The sequence below is a fragment of the Glycine soja genome, chromosome 11, assembly GCF_004193775.1.
Source record: "Glycine soja cultivar W05 chromosome 11, ASM419377v2, whole genome shotgun sequence".
Taxonomy (NCBI): domain Eukaryota; kingdom Viridiplantae; phylum Streptophyta; class Magnoliopsida; order Fabales; family Fabaceae; genus Glycine; species Glycine soja.
The window spans coordinates 53,268,180-53,286,455 of record NC_041012.1 but is presented as its reverse complement, the minus strand read 5'-3'; the positions used below and the strand labels follow the sequence as shown (position 1 = coordinate 53,286,455).

The window sequence follows — 18,276 nt, the reverse complement described above, 5'->3', positions numbered from 1 at the left end:
ATGTTCGAAATGTCTACACGATTTACATGAACCTACGTCTAAGCCAAAAAATAATATATTTTAATTTTTTGAAGAAAAAAAGATTCAAAAAGGATGAATTTTGAACATAATAATCTGTATAAAAAAAAACATATTTTAAATTATAAGTTAAGTTTCTAAAAATATCCTGTAGTCTTGGATTCATTCGAGCCCAACTTCAAACTAAAAAACAACACATTTCAATTCTGAGATGACGAAAAATATATTAAAATTTTTACGATGACGAATTCTGAATTTTTCGATATTTATAAGGATGAAAATAATATTTTAGAAAAAAAAAATAAACTATCAATTAGAAGTAGTTCAAATATTAAATGTATCAATTAAAAATTAAGTCCTAAAAGATTTTGTATTTTTATAATATATATATATATATATATATAGGTTCACAATGGAAACTGCTATATTAAAATTGCGCGTGTCTAAAAGAAAAACAAAAAGAGAAATCCCTGAACCGCGCTTGGTTTTTTGCATGAACAGAGCATTGAAAAATATAAAACAAAGCAAAGCAACGAACCTTTGATGATTTGATTCTCACTCACTCTTGTATTCCATTCCATGGACGAATTCCTCGCTCTAATTTGCCCTAATTCTCCATTCGTACGCATCTCTTCCTCTTTCCAAAGTTGTTTATTTCCAACACTTATCACCCGCAACCACATATTTCTATATTTTTAAATTTTAATCAACCTCCACAATTTTACTTATCAATTTCAATTTCTAACATTTTACTATCATATGTTTCTATCTATATTCATTTTCAACTCATGAAGACTCTCAATCTCCATTTCTCGTAGATTCTGTTCTGTTTGCCACTAAATTCTAGCCTTGCGCCTTCCTTAAAATATTGTTAGACTTCTGATATCATATAATTCATGCTTCTGAATCTGTTTCTTCTTTTCAATTTACTTCAAAATTAACTATACTTTGCTGACACTGCCACCAGAGCTACTCGCATTTTTTTCTGGGAACTGATAAGTGATTAAAAAATAAAGGGACATTAGATTGTCTCTGTGCATTTAGCTTTACTTGCACATTAAAGATCATGAAGATTCATTGCACTTTTTTTTCTTCATGGTTTACAGGTATGGGATGGGGAGAGATTTTCCGACTGTTTTGAAGACATATATCCTTATTCATTTCGAGATTTTAGCTTTCAGCTAGTCCATTGATTATATACAGATATATATATATATATATATATATATATATATATATATATGAATTGGTTTTCCTTAATATCTCCTACTGTTTTAGTTTTTGCGGTCAACATAGTGACTGTTGTTATGATTGTTGTGCTTGGATTTAATCAGAAGATTGGTCGTGGATTTCGGCTATCAGATTCCCAGGTATCAGCTGATCTTATGAGCTTTCTGTATTCTGTGACTAGATAACTGCCTCAAAGAAATATGTCCAAAATCTATAAACTGCCCTCTGTATTCTGTTTATGAGCTTTCTGTTATCATGTAGTGTTTCTCTGTAAGGTGTTCTCTACAGCTCATAGATTGTCCACTAACTGTCAAGCTTTGCTGAATTGAAATTGTCTGAATCACCTGGAAATACCCCCACATATGGTATTATAGTATATACCTGAGATAATTATATTCATATTTGATGTTTTTGCAATGAAAAACAGATGACCCTTCCAGAAAAATTTGTCCTGAACCTTATACCAGCTGTTGGAGCTTGTCTTTCAATCGTAGACTTAATTTTTCTGTGGAAGAAAGACCACAATAGTCACTTTGTTGGATATCATAAATGGTTCAATAGCTGTTCTGAGTTGATTTTGTGGGTAAGTTTCCTGATTTTTAGCTGTCAGCTACAATGTTCTGTAGAATTTAATGCATTTAATTGCTTGTAATCTAAATATTCCCTCGTGCCTATATTTAGATAAATATCATTCTATTCACAAAGTGTGCCAGCAGCCATTACATTGTCTTCAACCGTGGGTTATGTTTCTGGTGGATTCTGAAAGCAATATTGGCAGTTTTCTATTTGATGACAAAGTTTTCATCACTGAAGGTGCTATTATTTTCTGGCTTAGATTTTTTAATTTGGCATGTCAAGTTTACCTTTATTACTGATAATATTTACTCATTTTCAAATAAGTTGTACATGATTCGGTTAAATGTGAAAGATTGGCATGATTTTCATTGTAGGTTTCAGTCTGCATCATGGAAAGCTTAGTTGTTCTCTTGAATATCTCATTTAGCATAGCTATCAATGTGATCCGGATAAAGATACCATCTTTCAAAAGCAGGTATATACTGGCATGTCATTCTTACACATTCACTTTCTTTTTAAGGTTAGTGATAAGCATTAAGCATTAGATAAAATTTTAAAAGGTAGTAGAACTGATAATCTTTCTCTCTCCAACACATATTACTTAAACCCATTTATTTGGCCTTTAAACTTTTGTCCATCCTAGATTCCTGAATATCCTTGGTTATATTATAGAGGATGCATTGCATGCCATTCTGGTTATCAGTTATCACTTATTCAAGATGTTAGTATATGTCATTTAGTATATAGAGATGACAATTACATTTTGTTTCTAGAGGACATTGATAAATTTCAACTGAATCTGCTGCCATAATTTTAGTTTATTGGAAGATCCACTTCTTTCGAATGGAGTAGACCTTGAGGAAGGTGGCTATAATGACCTTGTAAGTATATGTCGTCAAACATAGTTCTTTTCATAGACTCTTGTGTTTACTCTCTTAAAATAATTAGTATCCATTATGTATCGGATGAAGTCTAGACTATAACTTTTGAATTTAAATACAATTTACTTCTTGCATACTGTTTAAGTAATTGGATGGTGGAAAAATTAAAGGGGAAATGTACAGAATTTTTTTTTGAAGTCTGGGGCTTTTGCTCAAGTAGCCATCAACTTTCAACTTTGGCAGTCAACATCCTTTTGAAAATTGTGTCAATAGTAAGTTTATAATCAAAGAAATTTCTCACTTTAGAAGTTTTATTTTCTTGAGTGTTAAGATGTGGGCTGAGAGTTTAAAATTTTAACTTAAGTGTGGCTGAACTTCTGAAGATACTATAACTAACAAAAAATGGATAAAAGAAGTTACCGAAACATTTTGCAAACTAGGTGGTTATTTGCCAAATTTAGATTTCAGAGTTTAGAGGTTTATTTGCCTAAGACCAGACATTGACGGGGTTTGCATGTATTTTTGTGCTTGAGTTATTTTTTTCCTGTAGAATGTTATCTTGTGGAAGTTATTTGAAGTGTTTCCAATCATATTCTTCTTTTATAATAAGGCTCTATTTTTATCATGTGATGAATGAATCCCCTCTTTGAATTTTTGCTCAGTATGATATGTATATACCTGAAATAAGTTTTCCATCACAACTATTTTCATCTTGAACAGATAGAGAGTTAATTTTAGCCTTGTCAATTAATGTGGTTTCTTGAATCCAGGAGTGTGGAGTGTATTTCTTGTTCTTGACAATCTCTGCATAACAACCCCCCGCCCCCCAAATAACAGTGATTTTAATGATTTAATAATTCTTTTATAGATAATGACATGTTTGGCTTATTTTTTAAAGAAAATATACTATTTTCTTGTTGTCTTGTCATAATCTCTGTTATGTTTATTTCCAATTTCTAAGATTGATATGCTTTTACTATTTTAAATTTTCTTTCTAAAGGGAAATAATGGAAACTTTTGGGATTTGATGACTTTCAAATTCATAACTCCAGTAATGAATCATGGTGTGATAAAGCAATTAGACCCTGAAGATCTGTTGCCGCTACCTACTGACATTGTTCCTTCTTCTTGTCATGATGTGATTTTATCCTGCTGGCAAGCTCAACTGAGTAACAATGATTCGAACCCATCCTTGTTTAGAGCACTCTGTAGTGCGTATGGATGGCCATATCTCTGCCTGGGTTTATTGAAGGTATTTTTCTAAACCAAAACATGGTTTCCTCTCCCACGCTGGATAAACCAAAGTTTGTGCATTACTCTTTATACACAATATTTATACCATATGTTTAAGCTGCTATGGACTAGGGGAATTTAATTCTCTTAAGTAATGCCTTTTTCAAGACTTTTGAACCTTCAAATTCCATGGAATGAAAGTTCTGATCTTTTATCTGGAAAAGAAAGGAAACTTAATCCCTGTTCAGTAATTTTATGTCTACAGAAGATGTTTCTTGTGTTGTACTGTACATTGCTTTAAGTGAGAAGTGATGGTTCAAGGGCTATTGGTCAAACATGCTAACTTCTAGAAGGCAATCATTCTTATCAATTTCCAAATAAGTAGTGAGAATTTTTCATAGTTTGTATATAGCATCCCATACCCAATTTTAATGATATTGATACCTTGACATGTTTTAAAAATAAATTATTTATCATGTCAACTTAAAAATAAGATCACTTAAGTAGGATTATTACATAAATTTTAATGGCATTGACACCTTGACAATTGACATATATAATTATTAGTTTACAAGGGAGAAAACAGGATGTTTCCAAATGATATTGAATTCTTATCCTGCCCTTGTTTGTATGCCTTTTATGAAGTATATAAATGTCAATATTAAAGTACCAAGTCTTTGTCCATAAATAAACCAAAATTTTAGTCTAACTATGCTTTATTTTATCATGTTTTATTTTATTTTCTTCATCTAAAATGTGTTTGAAATTCGTCCAGGTGATTAATGATTGTATTGGTTTTGCGGGACCATTGCTTCTCAATAAGCTGATCCAGTTTCTTCAGCAAGGTGTTACAACAAGGAATAGTTTTTGTTTCTCCATTATTGATCTTTAAAATTTTGGCTTGCACTTAATGCTTTATTTATTCTCTTACTTGATAAGCTTTACCATTATTTTATCCCCTTTGTGCACAGTAATTCTATTTTGCTATCCTTGGTGCATTAACTTTATTTGCCAACTGAATATATATATATATATATATTATAGTGATGGTAGTGTCATTCCTTTTATAATTTCCTTTTATCTGCATATCAATCAATTAGGACTAGAAATCCTCATAAAAATTTGGTTCCATTTTTGTTATGTCTTTCAGGTTCAGTGAATTTGGACGGGTATTTACTTGCATTATCCTTGGGTCTCACCTCTATAATTAAGTAAGTCTAATACTTGCAGTTATATAATTCATTATGTTTTACAGTTCATCTCTATGTTTTTCCTATATAATTAAGTTTCGGGTTCAGGTGAGAACTGTCCTTCTTTATAAGCCCTATTTAAGCCATTTTTTGTTTCTTCTTGTGCTTTATTGCTGGAAAGCCACCTTAATTACAGTCACCCCTAGCTTGCCGTAGTTGTCATCTCTTTGGGGGCTGCCTTAATTGTAGTCTCGAGGATGGTGCTTAGTCCTACATAAATTAGAGATTTGGCTTAAATAGAGCTTATAAAGCTTAGGCAATCCTCACCTTACAAGCCGGTTTTGTTGAGTTAAGCCCTAAGTCCAAATTCTAAGATAAATAAATGTTATAAAATGTATGAAACAAAAATGTATATATTAACTAACTGCTCATCATTCAACCACTATTTATTTGATAGAATGACTACATAATTGTGTAAATAACATAAAATTGGGAAAGAGTGAGAAGTGAGAACCCAAAAGAAAAACTCATTATGTTTTTCAACAGAAAAAATAAATGATAACATTGTGATTGAGATATAAAATCATTCATAGGCCTCCACATAGACAACTTAAGCTTCTAGGATAGTAGCTAAGAGAAGAACGCAACTTGTGGGAGGAAAAGTTAGCGTCCAAACATATAAATGGAAAAAAACAAAGAGCCAATGTTGCTAAAAATGCAACAATTCTGTCCAATCTCTCTGTAAATCAGAAATTGGAACCCCCTTAAAGCAACCATGAGCAGAATGGCAAAGAGAAAGGATTCTCTTAGGGAACCTTTAGACATGTCTTTCTTGCATTTTCTTGTAACAGGCAATGTTTTCATGTTGTATTCACTCAAACTTTGAGCAACATTTGTTTAGTCAGTGTGGACTTGTATAAATTTGGTGCTTTTTTTCTTTATTTACCAGTAACAAATAGTAAAAAAGTGTACTTCTGGTCTAGATCCTTTTTAGATACACAATATACTTTTCATCTTTCCAAACTGAAGCTGAAGCTGCGATCTAGTATCATGACTCTAATCTATGAGAAGGTATGCCATTTTTATTTTATTTTATTTGTTTTTGAATGCTGAAATATAGATTTTCATAATAATAAAATGCTCATACTCTTTTTATTTACTCCCCTAATGTTGTTACTGATGCACGCATGACTTTTGATAGCGTGACTCATGATCATGCTTTCATACTAAAATGTACACATTGTTTCATGTGTTTGAAGTGCCTACGTGTGAACTTAGCAGAGCGTTCAAAATTCACAAATGGCGAAATTCAGACATTTATGTCAGTGGATGCTGACCGTACTGTCAACTTGTGTAATAGTTTCCATGATATGTGGAGGTATTCCCTTAATTTTTGAATTTCTTAATGCTAAGACATTTTACCAAACTCTTTTTTTTCCTTATCTCTCTGAATGTCTGTAGCCTAACATACTTATAATTGTGAAAGTCTAAAAGACCCTTATTTTCTGTCTTACTAGGAACGAAATTCACAGGTGTTCAATAAAATTACCATGTATTATTTATTCTACGGGTTAAAGATGTGTATAAACTACTTTGTGTTTGATGGAACCTGCTGAGGTTTTAGCTGTATGTGATAACATTTGATTTTACATCATCTTCTGTAGCTTACATTTGATATCAAATCATGACTGTTGATATTTAATAATGTAATTTGTAGAGATCTTAAGCACTGTTTTTATTGTTTCAGCCTGCCTTTACAAATTGGAGTGGCGCTCTATCTTTTGTATACTCAAGTCAAATTTGCATTTGTATCTGGATTAGCGATAACCATTTTATTGATACCAGGTAGAAATATCACATTTAAAAAAAATAGTGACAGAAAACCACAACTGTTATATTTCAATCCTTGTTTAATCTGTTTTTCACCCACTTGAGTTCATCATTGTGAATATCAGCTGGAATGCAGAGAAGTTAAAACTGTACCTATAACTGAATTTGTTTCCTAAATCCTAACAGTAAATTTTTTCAAACATTATCAATAACTGAATTCAAATAGAAGTTTATACTTTATACTATATCAATAACACTTGATTAAGCTGTACTTGCAACAACTTTTGCCTGCTATTTGTTTAGATTTAAGATGTATCTTACAAGTCAGATGCTTTTACTTTCTATAATTTTTAAGAAATGTATACTTGACCTTGAAGTTCATTCATTTATTTAAAAAACTAGTATTTGTCTTATTACTCAATTTTAATTGATGCAGTGAATAAATGGATATCACAATTGATTGCAAGGGCTACTGAGCAAATGATGAAGGAAAAGGATGAAAGGTAACCATAAATTAATTTGGTTGTAACTTACCAAAATTACTTATTTTGAGAATTCCACAATCTTATCATCTTCCCCCCAGGATAAACTGTTAGATGAGAATTGAGGCAGACAATGTGAGATTTCCTAATACCACCCCCCCCCCCCCCCTCCACAGATGACAGTCAGAACAGATGTGTCTATTAGAATAGGCGAGAACCAAGATGGACTATAGGCTTTGATACCATGCTAGATTTCAGATTAAAACAAATTGACACTAAGTAAAGTTGCCCAATAGATTTTTTTTTTTTTTTATCAGCCAAAAATATAATATATTCATTGATAAGTACAGAGGTACTAAATCGTTACAGATTTTTATAAGTACCAATCATGACTGATTCTCTAACAAGCCTTGAGATTACACAAGCTGAAAGAAAACTACATTAGGGTAATAGTGCAGAACTGTATCCTATTCCCTATGTTCACGTCCAAAGAAAATCATCTTTGATATTTGAAGACCACTGATATATAAAAGCTGCACCTTGAGAGTTGAAGCAGACAATGTGGGACTTCCTAACATTAACAACTTATTATTCTTTTCCTGATTTTCTCATTTTACTTCTTTCTGTGGGGGCAATGGTGGATGAATATGAATGAAAGCTGCTGGTGCATATTTGCAATATTAAAATTTATGCTTCTTACAGGATTCGTAGGACAGGAGAACTTTTGACTTATATTCGCACTTTAAAGATGTATGGATGGGAACTTCTTTTTTCTAGTTGGTTGATGGATACAAGATCTTTGGAAGTCAAACACTTAGCTGTAAGACTTCATATTCTGATTTTATTTATTTATTTATAGATGAAAATGTAAAACTTCTCTTGAAAACCACTGAGGTAGTATTCAAGAATGGCAAAATCAAATTGATTGCTTTCTTTTTATTCTTATTTAAATTTAATCATCATTTCATCCATGTTTTATAGACTCGGAAGTACTTGGATGCATGGTGTGTTTTCTTTTGGGCTACAACGCCAACACTCTTTTCTCTTTTCACATTTGGACTCTTTGCACTGATGGGACATGAACTTGATGCTGCAATGGTATTATCAAAATTTTTTAACTTAATCTTATTGACAAGTTTTTCTTTTTTATTTTACATTTAATTATTTTCTTTCATTGTTAAGAAATTTGATGCAGTAAAAAATCTTAATTGCAGGTTTTCACTTGTCTTGCTTTGTTTAACACGCTGATTTCACCACTAAATTCATTCCCCTGGGTAATTAATGGATTGATTGATGTGAGTCTCCTATAATCCATGAATTTTTATGAACAAAATTGATTTATACACATATTAGGATAAAAAGTTTCTAATAACTTCACTGTAGGCCATCATATCCTCCAGACGATTGAGTAGGTTTCTCTCTTGTCCTGAACGTAAATTTAAAGTGGGAGACACAAATTCGAGTCCATCATCATTCCTAAGTAAACAGCCTGATTCTGTACAAGGTTTGGGTGTCTTTATACAAGATGCATGTTGTACTTGGTCAAGCAGTGAGGAACAAGCATTAAATTTGGTGTTGAATCATGTGACTCTAAGTGTGTCCCAGGGTTCCTTTGTTGCAGTTATTGGAGAGGTCAGATCCTTGTTTGAATTTTATCAAGATGTCTTTAGCAAAGAAAGTAAAAATATCTTATATGGTAAAGTAATTCCATTGGAGATACACACCCATTATATTTTTTCATCACAACTTATTAAAAATAGATATTTGAGATCATTAGTTCAAAATATATAAAGTATGTCATGGTTCCATCCACTTAGTCTTCTATATCTGTCAAGATCATCAGCAGTTTCAATATTTCACAATTTAATTTGATAAATGAAACTACTTCTAATATCTGAAGCACAACCTTAGTTATATCTATTTTCGCTTCACCAACTGCATATATTCAGGTTGGTTCAGGTAAATCATCCCTGTTATATTCAATTCTTGGAGAAATGCAGCTTGCTCGTGGCTCTGTTTATTCCAATGAATCCATTGCTTATGTACCACAGGTTTGTATGCGATAATGTAATATGCTTAGCCTTAGAAAGAAATTTCTTATTTCATTGTTTCCTCAAAGTCTCAAATGGCAGGTCCCTTGGATTTTATCTGGAACAGTGCGTGACAACATATTGTTCGGGAAAAGCTATGATCCTGAAAGGTATAATGCCTTCAACTATAAGAGTTTTTTATACCTCATAATTTTAATTTGATTGAAACCTAGACCTGCTTCTTCTGCTCAGGGTGACCTTGAACTTTACAAACATGTTTTGAACCAAAAGAACTAATGCTCTTCCAATTTATCAACTCCCTGCTATAAACAGGTATACTGATACACTGCAGGCATGTGCATTAGATGTTGATGTCTCAATGATGGTTCGAGGTGACATGGCTTATATTGGAGAGAAAGGAGTCAACTTATCAGGTGGACAGAGAGCTCGACTTGCTTTGGCAAGGTGCTAGCTTCCTGTTCTCTTTTTACTCTAATTGTATATTTGGGGTTTTTATGCCCTGATTATTTATCAACAACAACTGTTTTAATACCGTTCAATTAACAGGGCCATGTATCATGACTCAGATGTTGTTATGCTTGATGATGTCCTGAGTGCAGTTGATGTACAAGTTGCTCAACGTATCTTACACAATGCCATTTTAGGTCCTCTTATGCAGAGAAAAACCCGATTGCTCTGTACTCATAACATCCAGGTAGTTATGTAATCTCTTCACAATTATTATTCATTATCATAAATTACGTGGGGTTTTGTCAATCATTCTGATTAATACAGATGAATGTGATGTTTTCACTGATATTTTCGGCTATACTTGATGAGAGTATTTTTCAGAAGATATGTAATTATATATTTTGTATATCTGTAAAAGGTGTACTTGTACAAGGATTAAATTGTTGGTGTATCTGAATTTACATGCAGGCAATATCTTCTGCTGATATGATTGTTGTAATGGACAAGGGACGCATAAAGTGGATGGGAAATTCAGCTGACTTTCCAATTTCTTCTTATACAGAATTCTCTCCATTGAACGAAATTGATTCAGCTTTACATAATCATAGACAATCTTTCAGCACAAATCTTTCATCCAAATCCAAGGAGCAGTCTCTTCCTAATTCAGATATTGTGCATGTTCTGGAGGGAGTAGAGGAGATAGTTGAAGTTGAGTTGAGGAAAGAGGGGAAAGTTGAACTTGGAGTGTATAAGTAAGTATAAATATACACGTCTTTGATATCAGAGATGTATGGGATTGTCAGTTTGTAGATAAGCTTTTCTGGTCTTCAATTGTTGGTTAACAATTTAGAGCCTTTTTGCAGGAATTATGCTGTCTTCACTGGTTGGTTTATGACAGTCATTATATGCCTATCAGCCATTCTGATGCAAGCTTCTCGTAATGGGAATGATTTATGGCTGTCATTTTGGGTTGATACAACAACAGAAAGCAGTCAAACAAGATATTCTGTGTCTTTCTATCTGGTGAGAGGATAATCTGTTGTAATAGTTTTTGTAGTACATTTTTCTTGCTGGACATGACTCATGGACAATTAAATATTTTCTGGCATTATATGTCTGTGCAACAAGCGCAACAAAATACTTGCAATTATAAATTTCTTTTTATTAATTATAATAGCTCTGAGTAATGCTAAGGGGTTTTTTTTAATAAGAAACTTAATTTTATAAGGTTTGAATCTACTGAAAAGAAAGAAAGAAAGAAATTGAATCCCCCACTTTCACCCTGTAAATATCATGTTGGAGAATGGAGTAGTTAAACGAAGCTAATAGTAATTCAGATAATTTCAGTATTAAGCAGTATTGAAAGTTCTTAGCTCACTGTTTATAAACCATTTGTAGTAAATTAAAAATTAACAATTTCCTAATCTTTTGCCTAGACTATCAACTACTATTGAATGTAATTCTCTTATTTGTTTTGAGATGATAATTAACGGTGCAGGCTATACTGTGTCTCTTTTGTATTATGAATTCCCTTTTCACATTGGTGAGGGCATTCTCTTTTGCATTTGGTGGATTGCAAGCAGCAACTAAGGTACACAATAAATTGCTCAACAAGCTTGTCAATGCACCTGTGCAATTCTTTGATCAGACCCCGGGGGGAAGAATACTGAATAGGTTAGAATAAGATGTCTTCAGGCAACAGCAGATTATGATAGTTGGAATTTATGTTATTTATGATGTTTTATGCAGGTTATCTTCAGATCTTTATACAATTGATGATTCTCTTCCGTTCATTATGAACATTCTCCTAGCTAATTTTGTAGGCTTGTTGGGTATTACAATAATTTTGTGTTATGTACAGGTATCCATAATTTTCTTTGTTTGTCTTATGTACTATGGAACTTCGAGATTTGTGTTGACTGTCCCCGTTACCAAAATATTTTTATCTTTCTGTTTTCCATAGGTCTTCTTCTTACTCTTGCTATTGCCATTTTGGTATATCTACAGTAGACTACAGGTACTCTTTTTTCTTACGATTTAAATATATTTTTCATTCTTAATAATTTTTGTTTTGATCCTTAATAATGTCTTAAAAAAATTTTTGTCCCTAATAAATTTTTATTTTGTTTTTGGTCCTCAAATTTGTTTAGATAATGCTTTGAAAAGTGATTTGGATAGCACTTGAGGGACCAGAAACAAAATAAAAATTTATTGGAGACCAAAAAGTAAAGAAAATATTGGAGACCAAAACAAAAATTCAGTCATTTATCGGAGATCAAAAACATATTTAAGCCTTTTTTCTTATTATCACTTTCTCATATTTAACCTCTCCTTGTTTTACGTTGTAAGTTCTAAAACTATTAGGATTGTTTTTGTTATTATATTGTATGATTTGGTTATTTTCATAATTATGGTGTATAAAATAGGCGTTTTTATAATGCTACAAATAAACTATTTCAGGATTTCTTGAATTTCAAATGTTTAAAATCATAATGACTTCTTTAACTTAGGATGGTAGACAACATTCAACTGACCTATTCAGTGGCTTCAGTTCTTCTACAGGTCAACATCAAGAGAGTTACGAAGACTGGACAGTGTTTCTCGTTCTCCAATATATACATCTTTCACTGAAACACTTGATGGATCATCAACTATTAGGGCATTTAAGGCTGAGGTAAATATGTCATTTTAAAGTAATAATCATAAATAGAAAAAATGTCTAATACCATTTATAGAGCATAGCTGTTACAGGTGTGGAAGAACACTGAATGACTTTCAATTCCTACCACTACCAATCTACCTTGATTTAAAAGCTAATTTAATTATACAAATGGAAGCAGCAATCATAGTTTGGATCATGTGGTCAGAGAGGATTTTTTACCATGTTGAAAAACTTTAATGAAAAAGGGTACTTAAGATATCACATTCACATCAATAAGATTTATGGATGAGAAAACAGCTATTTGTTTAGAATCTTTTACTTGTTATCATGTCCATTCATCATATGAAAATTTGGTGCATGGAGTGGACCTACTGGTACAGATTGCTGTAGTTTTCAGAGTTTCAAAAGACCACTTTTACCGTGTGAAATTTTTTAAAAAACTTGTATATGTAAAGTTATGCTGTTTACTAAAAATTTATGTGGCTGGAGACTAATTGTTTTACCTTTATAATTAAAATATAATAATCACCATCTTATCAAAATTGAGGAGAGTATAAAAAGGAAGACACTATCTTTTTAAAAAACAACAGAAGATAAACATGCTGCACACTTGTTCTCCTTTCAATATCTGTTACTGTCAGAGGAAAAGGTTGCTAGAGACATTGATTGGCACACTCAAACAGCTAGTCTAAAGCTAAGTTATGGTAAAGGTTACATGGACAGTGGTAGGTGTTCATCGATATACCCAAAGCACTATCAACTGAACCTGCCTCTGAACTCTGAAGTGCTTTTTATTTGTTTGGTTTGTTTAACTTGAAATATGTGCTTAGAATCCTTCATTTTACTTTTCTGGTAAGACTTCAATCATGAACCTTGTCAAACTAAAATTTTCAATACAATTTGTAGTTCTTATTTTATTTAGAGTGACTTTTGTTGTATCTTTGATGACTTCTATAGTACTTCACTACTTTTTGAAAGATTTTATTCTCTGGTCTTCCACAGGCATTAGTTGCTTGTCAGATGTGCTCTGACTTTTATACTAGTCTAGTGAGTTAGTGCAACTAGTTAACTATAATACAATGGTCATTTTTTACAGGACTTTTTCTTTGCCAAATTCATTGAACATATAACCTTGTATCAGAAGACTTCCTACACAGAGATAGTGGCAAGTTTGTGGCTTTCCTTGCGTCTTCAGGTATGTCTTTGAGTCACTTATATTTATTGACATTTCAAGCTAAAAAAATAAAGCAATTCTCCTAAAGGCTTTATAAAATTTATTTATGCAACACTAAAGTAGGTCAAGATTATATTTGAATTTGTATTAAATATGGAATATCAGTTGTTGCTAATAATGACATTCTTCCAGTTATTAGGTGCATTTATCGTCTCATTCATAGCTGTGATGGCTGTTGTTGGATCTCATGGCAGTCTGCCTATCAACTTTGGTACCCCAGGACTGGTTTGTTTGTTATTCTTTTATTAAATCTCTGATTTGATGAACTAATTAATACAAAAATTGAACATGGAGCATTTTTTTCAACAGGTAGGATTGGCCCTCTCATATGCAGCTCCAATTGTGTCCCTGTTGGGGAGTTTTTTATCAAGCTTCACCGAAACAGAAAAGGAAATGGTTTCAGTTGAAAGAGCCCTTCAAGTATGAATAGGACTTTTGCACTTAGTAGAAACATGTTTAGACATATATACGCAAACACCTAACATTCATTTAATGTTTTCTAGTACATGGACATTCCTCAAGAAGAACAAACTGGATGCCTATACTTGAGTCCAGATTGGCCAAATCAAGGAGTTATCGAATTCCAGTCTGTTACTTTGAAATATATGCCTTCTTTGCCAGCTGCACTCTGCAATCTTAGTTTTAGAATTGTAGGAGGGACACAAGTCAGTGTACTATACTTGAATTTGTACTGAAGTTTTCTTAGATTTAACACCCATTATGTTTAATACTTTTTATATGGCATGTAATCAGGTTGGAATAATTGGAAGAACAGGAGCTGGAAAGTCTAGTGTGTTAAATGCCCTTTTCCGCCTTACACCCATATGTACAGGCTCTATCACAATTGATGGCGTGGATATTAAAAATATTCCTGTCAGAGAACTACGTACACATTTGGCCATTGTTCCTCAGAGTCCATTTCTGTTCGAAGGATCATTAAGGTACTCTATTCGAATTTTTCAGTTAATACTTCTGAATTCTGATGCAAACTCTTATTTAGCTCCATCTCAATGATAATGTTCTTAGTTCTTACCTTATTTTCAGGAAGAAACTGGATTAGCATTTTTTTTAAGACTTAAATAAGTTAGTAATCTCTCATATATATATACTCGAATTTTGATCTTAATCCCAAATAATTTTTTTTTCATTTTTACTCCCTAATATTTATTTGAAAAATTTTGATTTATGTCCTTACCTAACAGAATGCTGACATATCCGTTGGTGTGACAGCCGTTACTGTAGTGTGATGTTGAATTAAATGTGAAACTAGTAATTTTTAATTAATTTTTTAAATGTGACACGTCAGCTCACTATCTGGTCCTCCTTCTTCCTAGCATTCATCCTCTTCATTTTGTCATCGCCGTCACCCACCGCCTCCCCCTGTTGCCGCTCCCTCTGCGACTCCTAGAGCGGCTCCCACTGGGAGAAGCACATCGCCAAGTCTAGCCGTAGCTCCTCTCCTTCCAGCCTCTCCGTCCTTGTTACCGACATTGCCGTCTTCGTCGACTCCCTGTCTCCCTCTCCCTCAAGCATCGCGGCGACGACATCCTCGGCCTCAACAACTTCAACTGCTACTACGACCCCTCCCTTAAGCGCGCCCACCAGTGCCTCCTTGACCGTGCCGACGTCTTCGTCGTCGACGCCGACCTCAACAACTCCGCTCTCCTCCGCAAGCTCTTCGATGTCGTCCCCTTCACCCATGCCATGCACCTCACCACCTAGGCCAGCGTCTGCTAAACCATGCAGAACCCCCAATCCTACATTCACAGCAACATCGCCGGTTTTGTCAACCTTCTAGAAGCTTCCAAATCCGCTAACCCTCAACCATATATCATCTGGGCCTCTTCAAGCTCCGTCTATGCTTATCGGCGTGAAGAATGCGACGGAGGGTGTTCACCTTCAAAATGCAAGCGCAGCAGTGGAGGGTCGTCGTCAAGCATAAGATCGCTTTGTCTCCTTTTGATGAGCTTGATCTGGGCCTGAATCTGGAATTTTTGTGTGATTACCATGACATAGAAGTTCTAGAAAAGAGAAAACCAATTTCTGGTAGCTACAATCTACCAGAAATCGAAATCGTAATCGAGTTTAATTAATTTTAAACAAGTTTTTCAAACATTTTTTGTGGCTTGTAACAGTAAGAGAATAAGTTCCATTAAATAATTAATTAAAAAATTACATGTGTCGCATTTAGTCCAACGTGGCACAACACATAACTGACATCACAAATTAACCGACACATTAACAATTAACGGAATTTACTAACTCAAAAATTTTCAAATATCATATTTAATCCTTTTTTTTATTGGACCTACATTTCATGTCTACTTAATTCCCTGTATTCTTTCAAAATTCTAGGGATAACCTAGATCCATTGAAAATGAATGATGACTTGAAAATATGGAATGTATTGGAGAAGTGTCATGTGAAAGAGGAAGTAGAAGCAGCTGGAGGGCTGGATGTTCTTGTAAGGGAAGCGGGGATATCATTTTCAGTTGGCCAGAGGCAGCTTCTTTGCCTTGCACGTGCACTTCTGAAATCTTCAAAGGTAAGAATGATGATTTAAGAGAAGGGATCATACTGTAAACTTTCGTCTGTCTTTAACTTTGTTATTGACGATGGTATCTTCTTAAGCAACGACTTCATCACGTTTCTAGACATTATCAATGTCAATATCTCAAGTTCTCAACATTATATCACTGGCCTCTTCCAAATCTGATCATTAGGTTATTGAGATGTTCCTCTTGCCCTTATAGGTTCTCTGTTTGGATGAATGCACGGCCAATGTAGACATTCAAACTGCTTCACTGCTGCAAAATACCATTTCCAGTGAATGCAAAGGAATGACAGTGATCACAATAGCTCATCGGATTTCAACTGTTATAAATATGGACAGCATTCTGATTCTTGACCATGGGAAGCTGGTATGTTTTATTTTCTTTAACTTTTTCCACTTGCCATAAGAGTAAGAACTAACTCTTTGTTGTCAGCTTCATTTATTTATTACTAACTGAGAATAAGTGGACCTTTGTATTGTGCATGAATTTATTTAGATTAGATGACAAATGAAATTAATAAAGAAAATTGGCTCAATGTGATTCCCCCTGACCAGAACCCATCCCCCTCTCTTTGTGGACATGATTTCACTTGTTGACTGAATATGCTAAGAATTTCATGCAATTTCACTTGTTAACCAACATGAAATAACATGAGCTTTCTCTCTCTCGTCTGCCTAGGCTGAACAGGGAAATCCGCAGATTCTTCTGAAAGATGGCACCTCTATATTTTCTAGTTTTGTGAGAGCTTCAGCTATGTAACCATGGAACTATGGAAGGGACAGTATGGTTGGTTCTTGGTCTCTACTCATGAGCAGACTAGCACAGATGATCCTCTATAGTCAGAGTGCTATCATATCCTTTCTGTGATGGTCTGCTTATTGTTAAGTATCAAACCCATACTTTATGTGATGATAGGAGACCCTTGATAATTGCTAATGATGTTCAAGTTTCGTCTACACCAATGCAACACAAGTAACAGATCTCATTGACTTTTCATCTAAGTTAGCTAACACAAGTGACCGATCTCATTGATAGATATTTTTTAATATTAGATATTATCTTATATTATTATAAAAATATCTAACATAATACTTATTCATTTTTTAATTATAATTTATTATTATTTATATAATAAATATTGATAAATATGAAATTATAAAAAACAAGTTTTGTTACTAGGAATTTATTTATTGGTTTCTTTTGAGTTTGTAATTTCTAATATTGGAAATATTGTCCAAACATTTTGAAGAATTAATAATAAATCATTCAATTAATTTCTATCATCAAAGCTTTATAAAATTATAAGTGTAGTATTTAAAATCGACTATGAAGATTCTAATAATTAGGATTTTTTTGGTAAAGACCTAATAATTAGGATAAAGTCAACGTGTAAATTAAGATTATCTGTATATCCTAACAGATTACAAAAAAATTGAACTGAAAGCGCAACAAACACGTCAAATTTCTGACTTTGATTTTTTTTTTTCTTTCTAAATTTCATTTAAAAGGTTTTTTAAGTATTATTTTATTTGTTTGCTTTTTTATGGAATTTATTTGTTTGTTTGTTTTCACTTATCTCATTTATGTTTGCTGAATTTTCGTGTTTTAAAATTATAATTTGTGTTGATTTACTAACGTAAAAACTTTGCATAAGATGAAAAAATTAAGATAAGAATTCAAATATTATGTGTACACCTATAAAGGAATGAAACATTATACCATGAATATATATATATATATATATATATATATATATATATATATATATGTGTGTGTGTATATGTATATTTTGTTATTTTTCTCTATTTTAGAAATATATAATAAAAATACTATTTTTTCATTTTACAAAAAATTAATATATTTGTCATTTCTAATAATCTGAAA

The 18,276-nt window shown here is 32.8% G+C and overlaps 1 protein-coding gene across 6 annotated transcripts; it reads left to right on the top strand.

Annotated features, from left to right (window-relative positions):
- The first annotated feature begins 451 nt into the window (after positions 1 to 451).
- Positions 452 to 17,393, top strand: LOC114376900 (ABC transporter C family member 13). 6 transcript variants are annotated; one of them, XM_028335216.1, is made up of 36 exons: positions 453 to 639; positions 1,125 to 1,165; positions 1,289 to 1,388; positions 1,676 to 1,831; positions 1,930 to 2,061; positions 2,199 to 2,299; positions 2,642 to 2,705; positions 3,706 to 3,957; positions 4,714 to 4,783; positions 5,089 to 5,149; positions 6,112 to 6,199; positions 6,388 to 6,506; positions 6,876 to 6,973; positions 7,395 to 7,461; positions 8,143 to 8,260; positions 8,422 to 8,538; positions 8,655 to 8,735; positions 8,824 to 9,072; positions 9,390 to 9,491; positions 9,573 to 9,640; positions 9,804 to 9,935; positions 10,038 to 10,185; positions 10,410 to 10,693; positions 10,805 to 10,964; positions 11,440 to 11,615; positions 11,691 to 11,802; positions 11,905 to 11,958; positions 12,493 to 12,615; positions 13,700 to 13,798; positions 13,970 to 14,062; positions 14,147 to 14,257; positions 14,341 to 14,502; positions 14,591 to 14,778; positions 16,193 to 16,382; positions 16,591 to 16,758; positions 17,071 to 17,393. In XM_028335216.1, exons 1-36 carry the CDS (start codon positions 598 to 600, stop codon positions 17,149 to 17,151), a joined length of 4,407 nt encoding a protein of 1,468 aa, XP_028191017.1. In that variant the 5' UTR covers positions 453 to 597; the 3' UTR covers positions 17,152 to 17,393. The 6 variants fall into 6 exon arrangements, with proteins under 6 accessions (XP_028191020.1, XP_028191018.1, XP_028191019.1 ...); XM_028335219.1 differs by lacking the exons at positions 16,591 to 16,758; positions 17,071 to 17,393 and having other exon boundaries at positions 452 to 639; positions 16,254 to 16,384; XM_028335217.1 differs by lacking the exons at positions 16,193 to 16,382; positions 16,591 to 16,758; positions 17,071 to 17,393 and adding an exon at positions 15,172 to 16,172 and having other exon boundaries at positions 452 to 639.
- Positions 17,394 to 18,276: the final 883 nt, after the last annotated feature.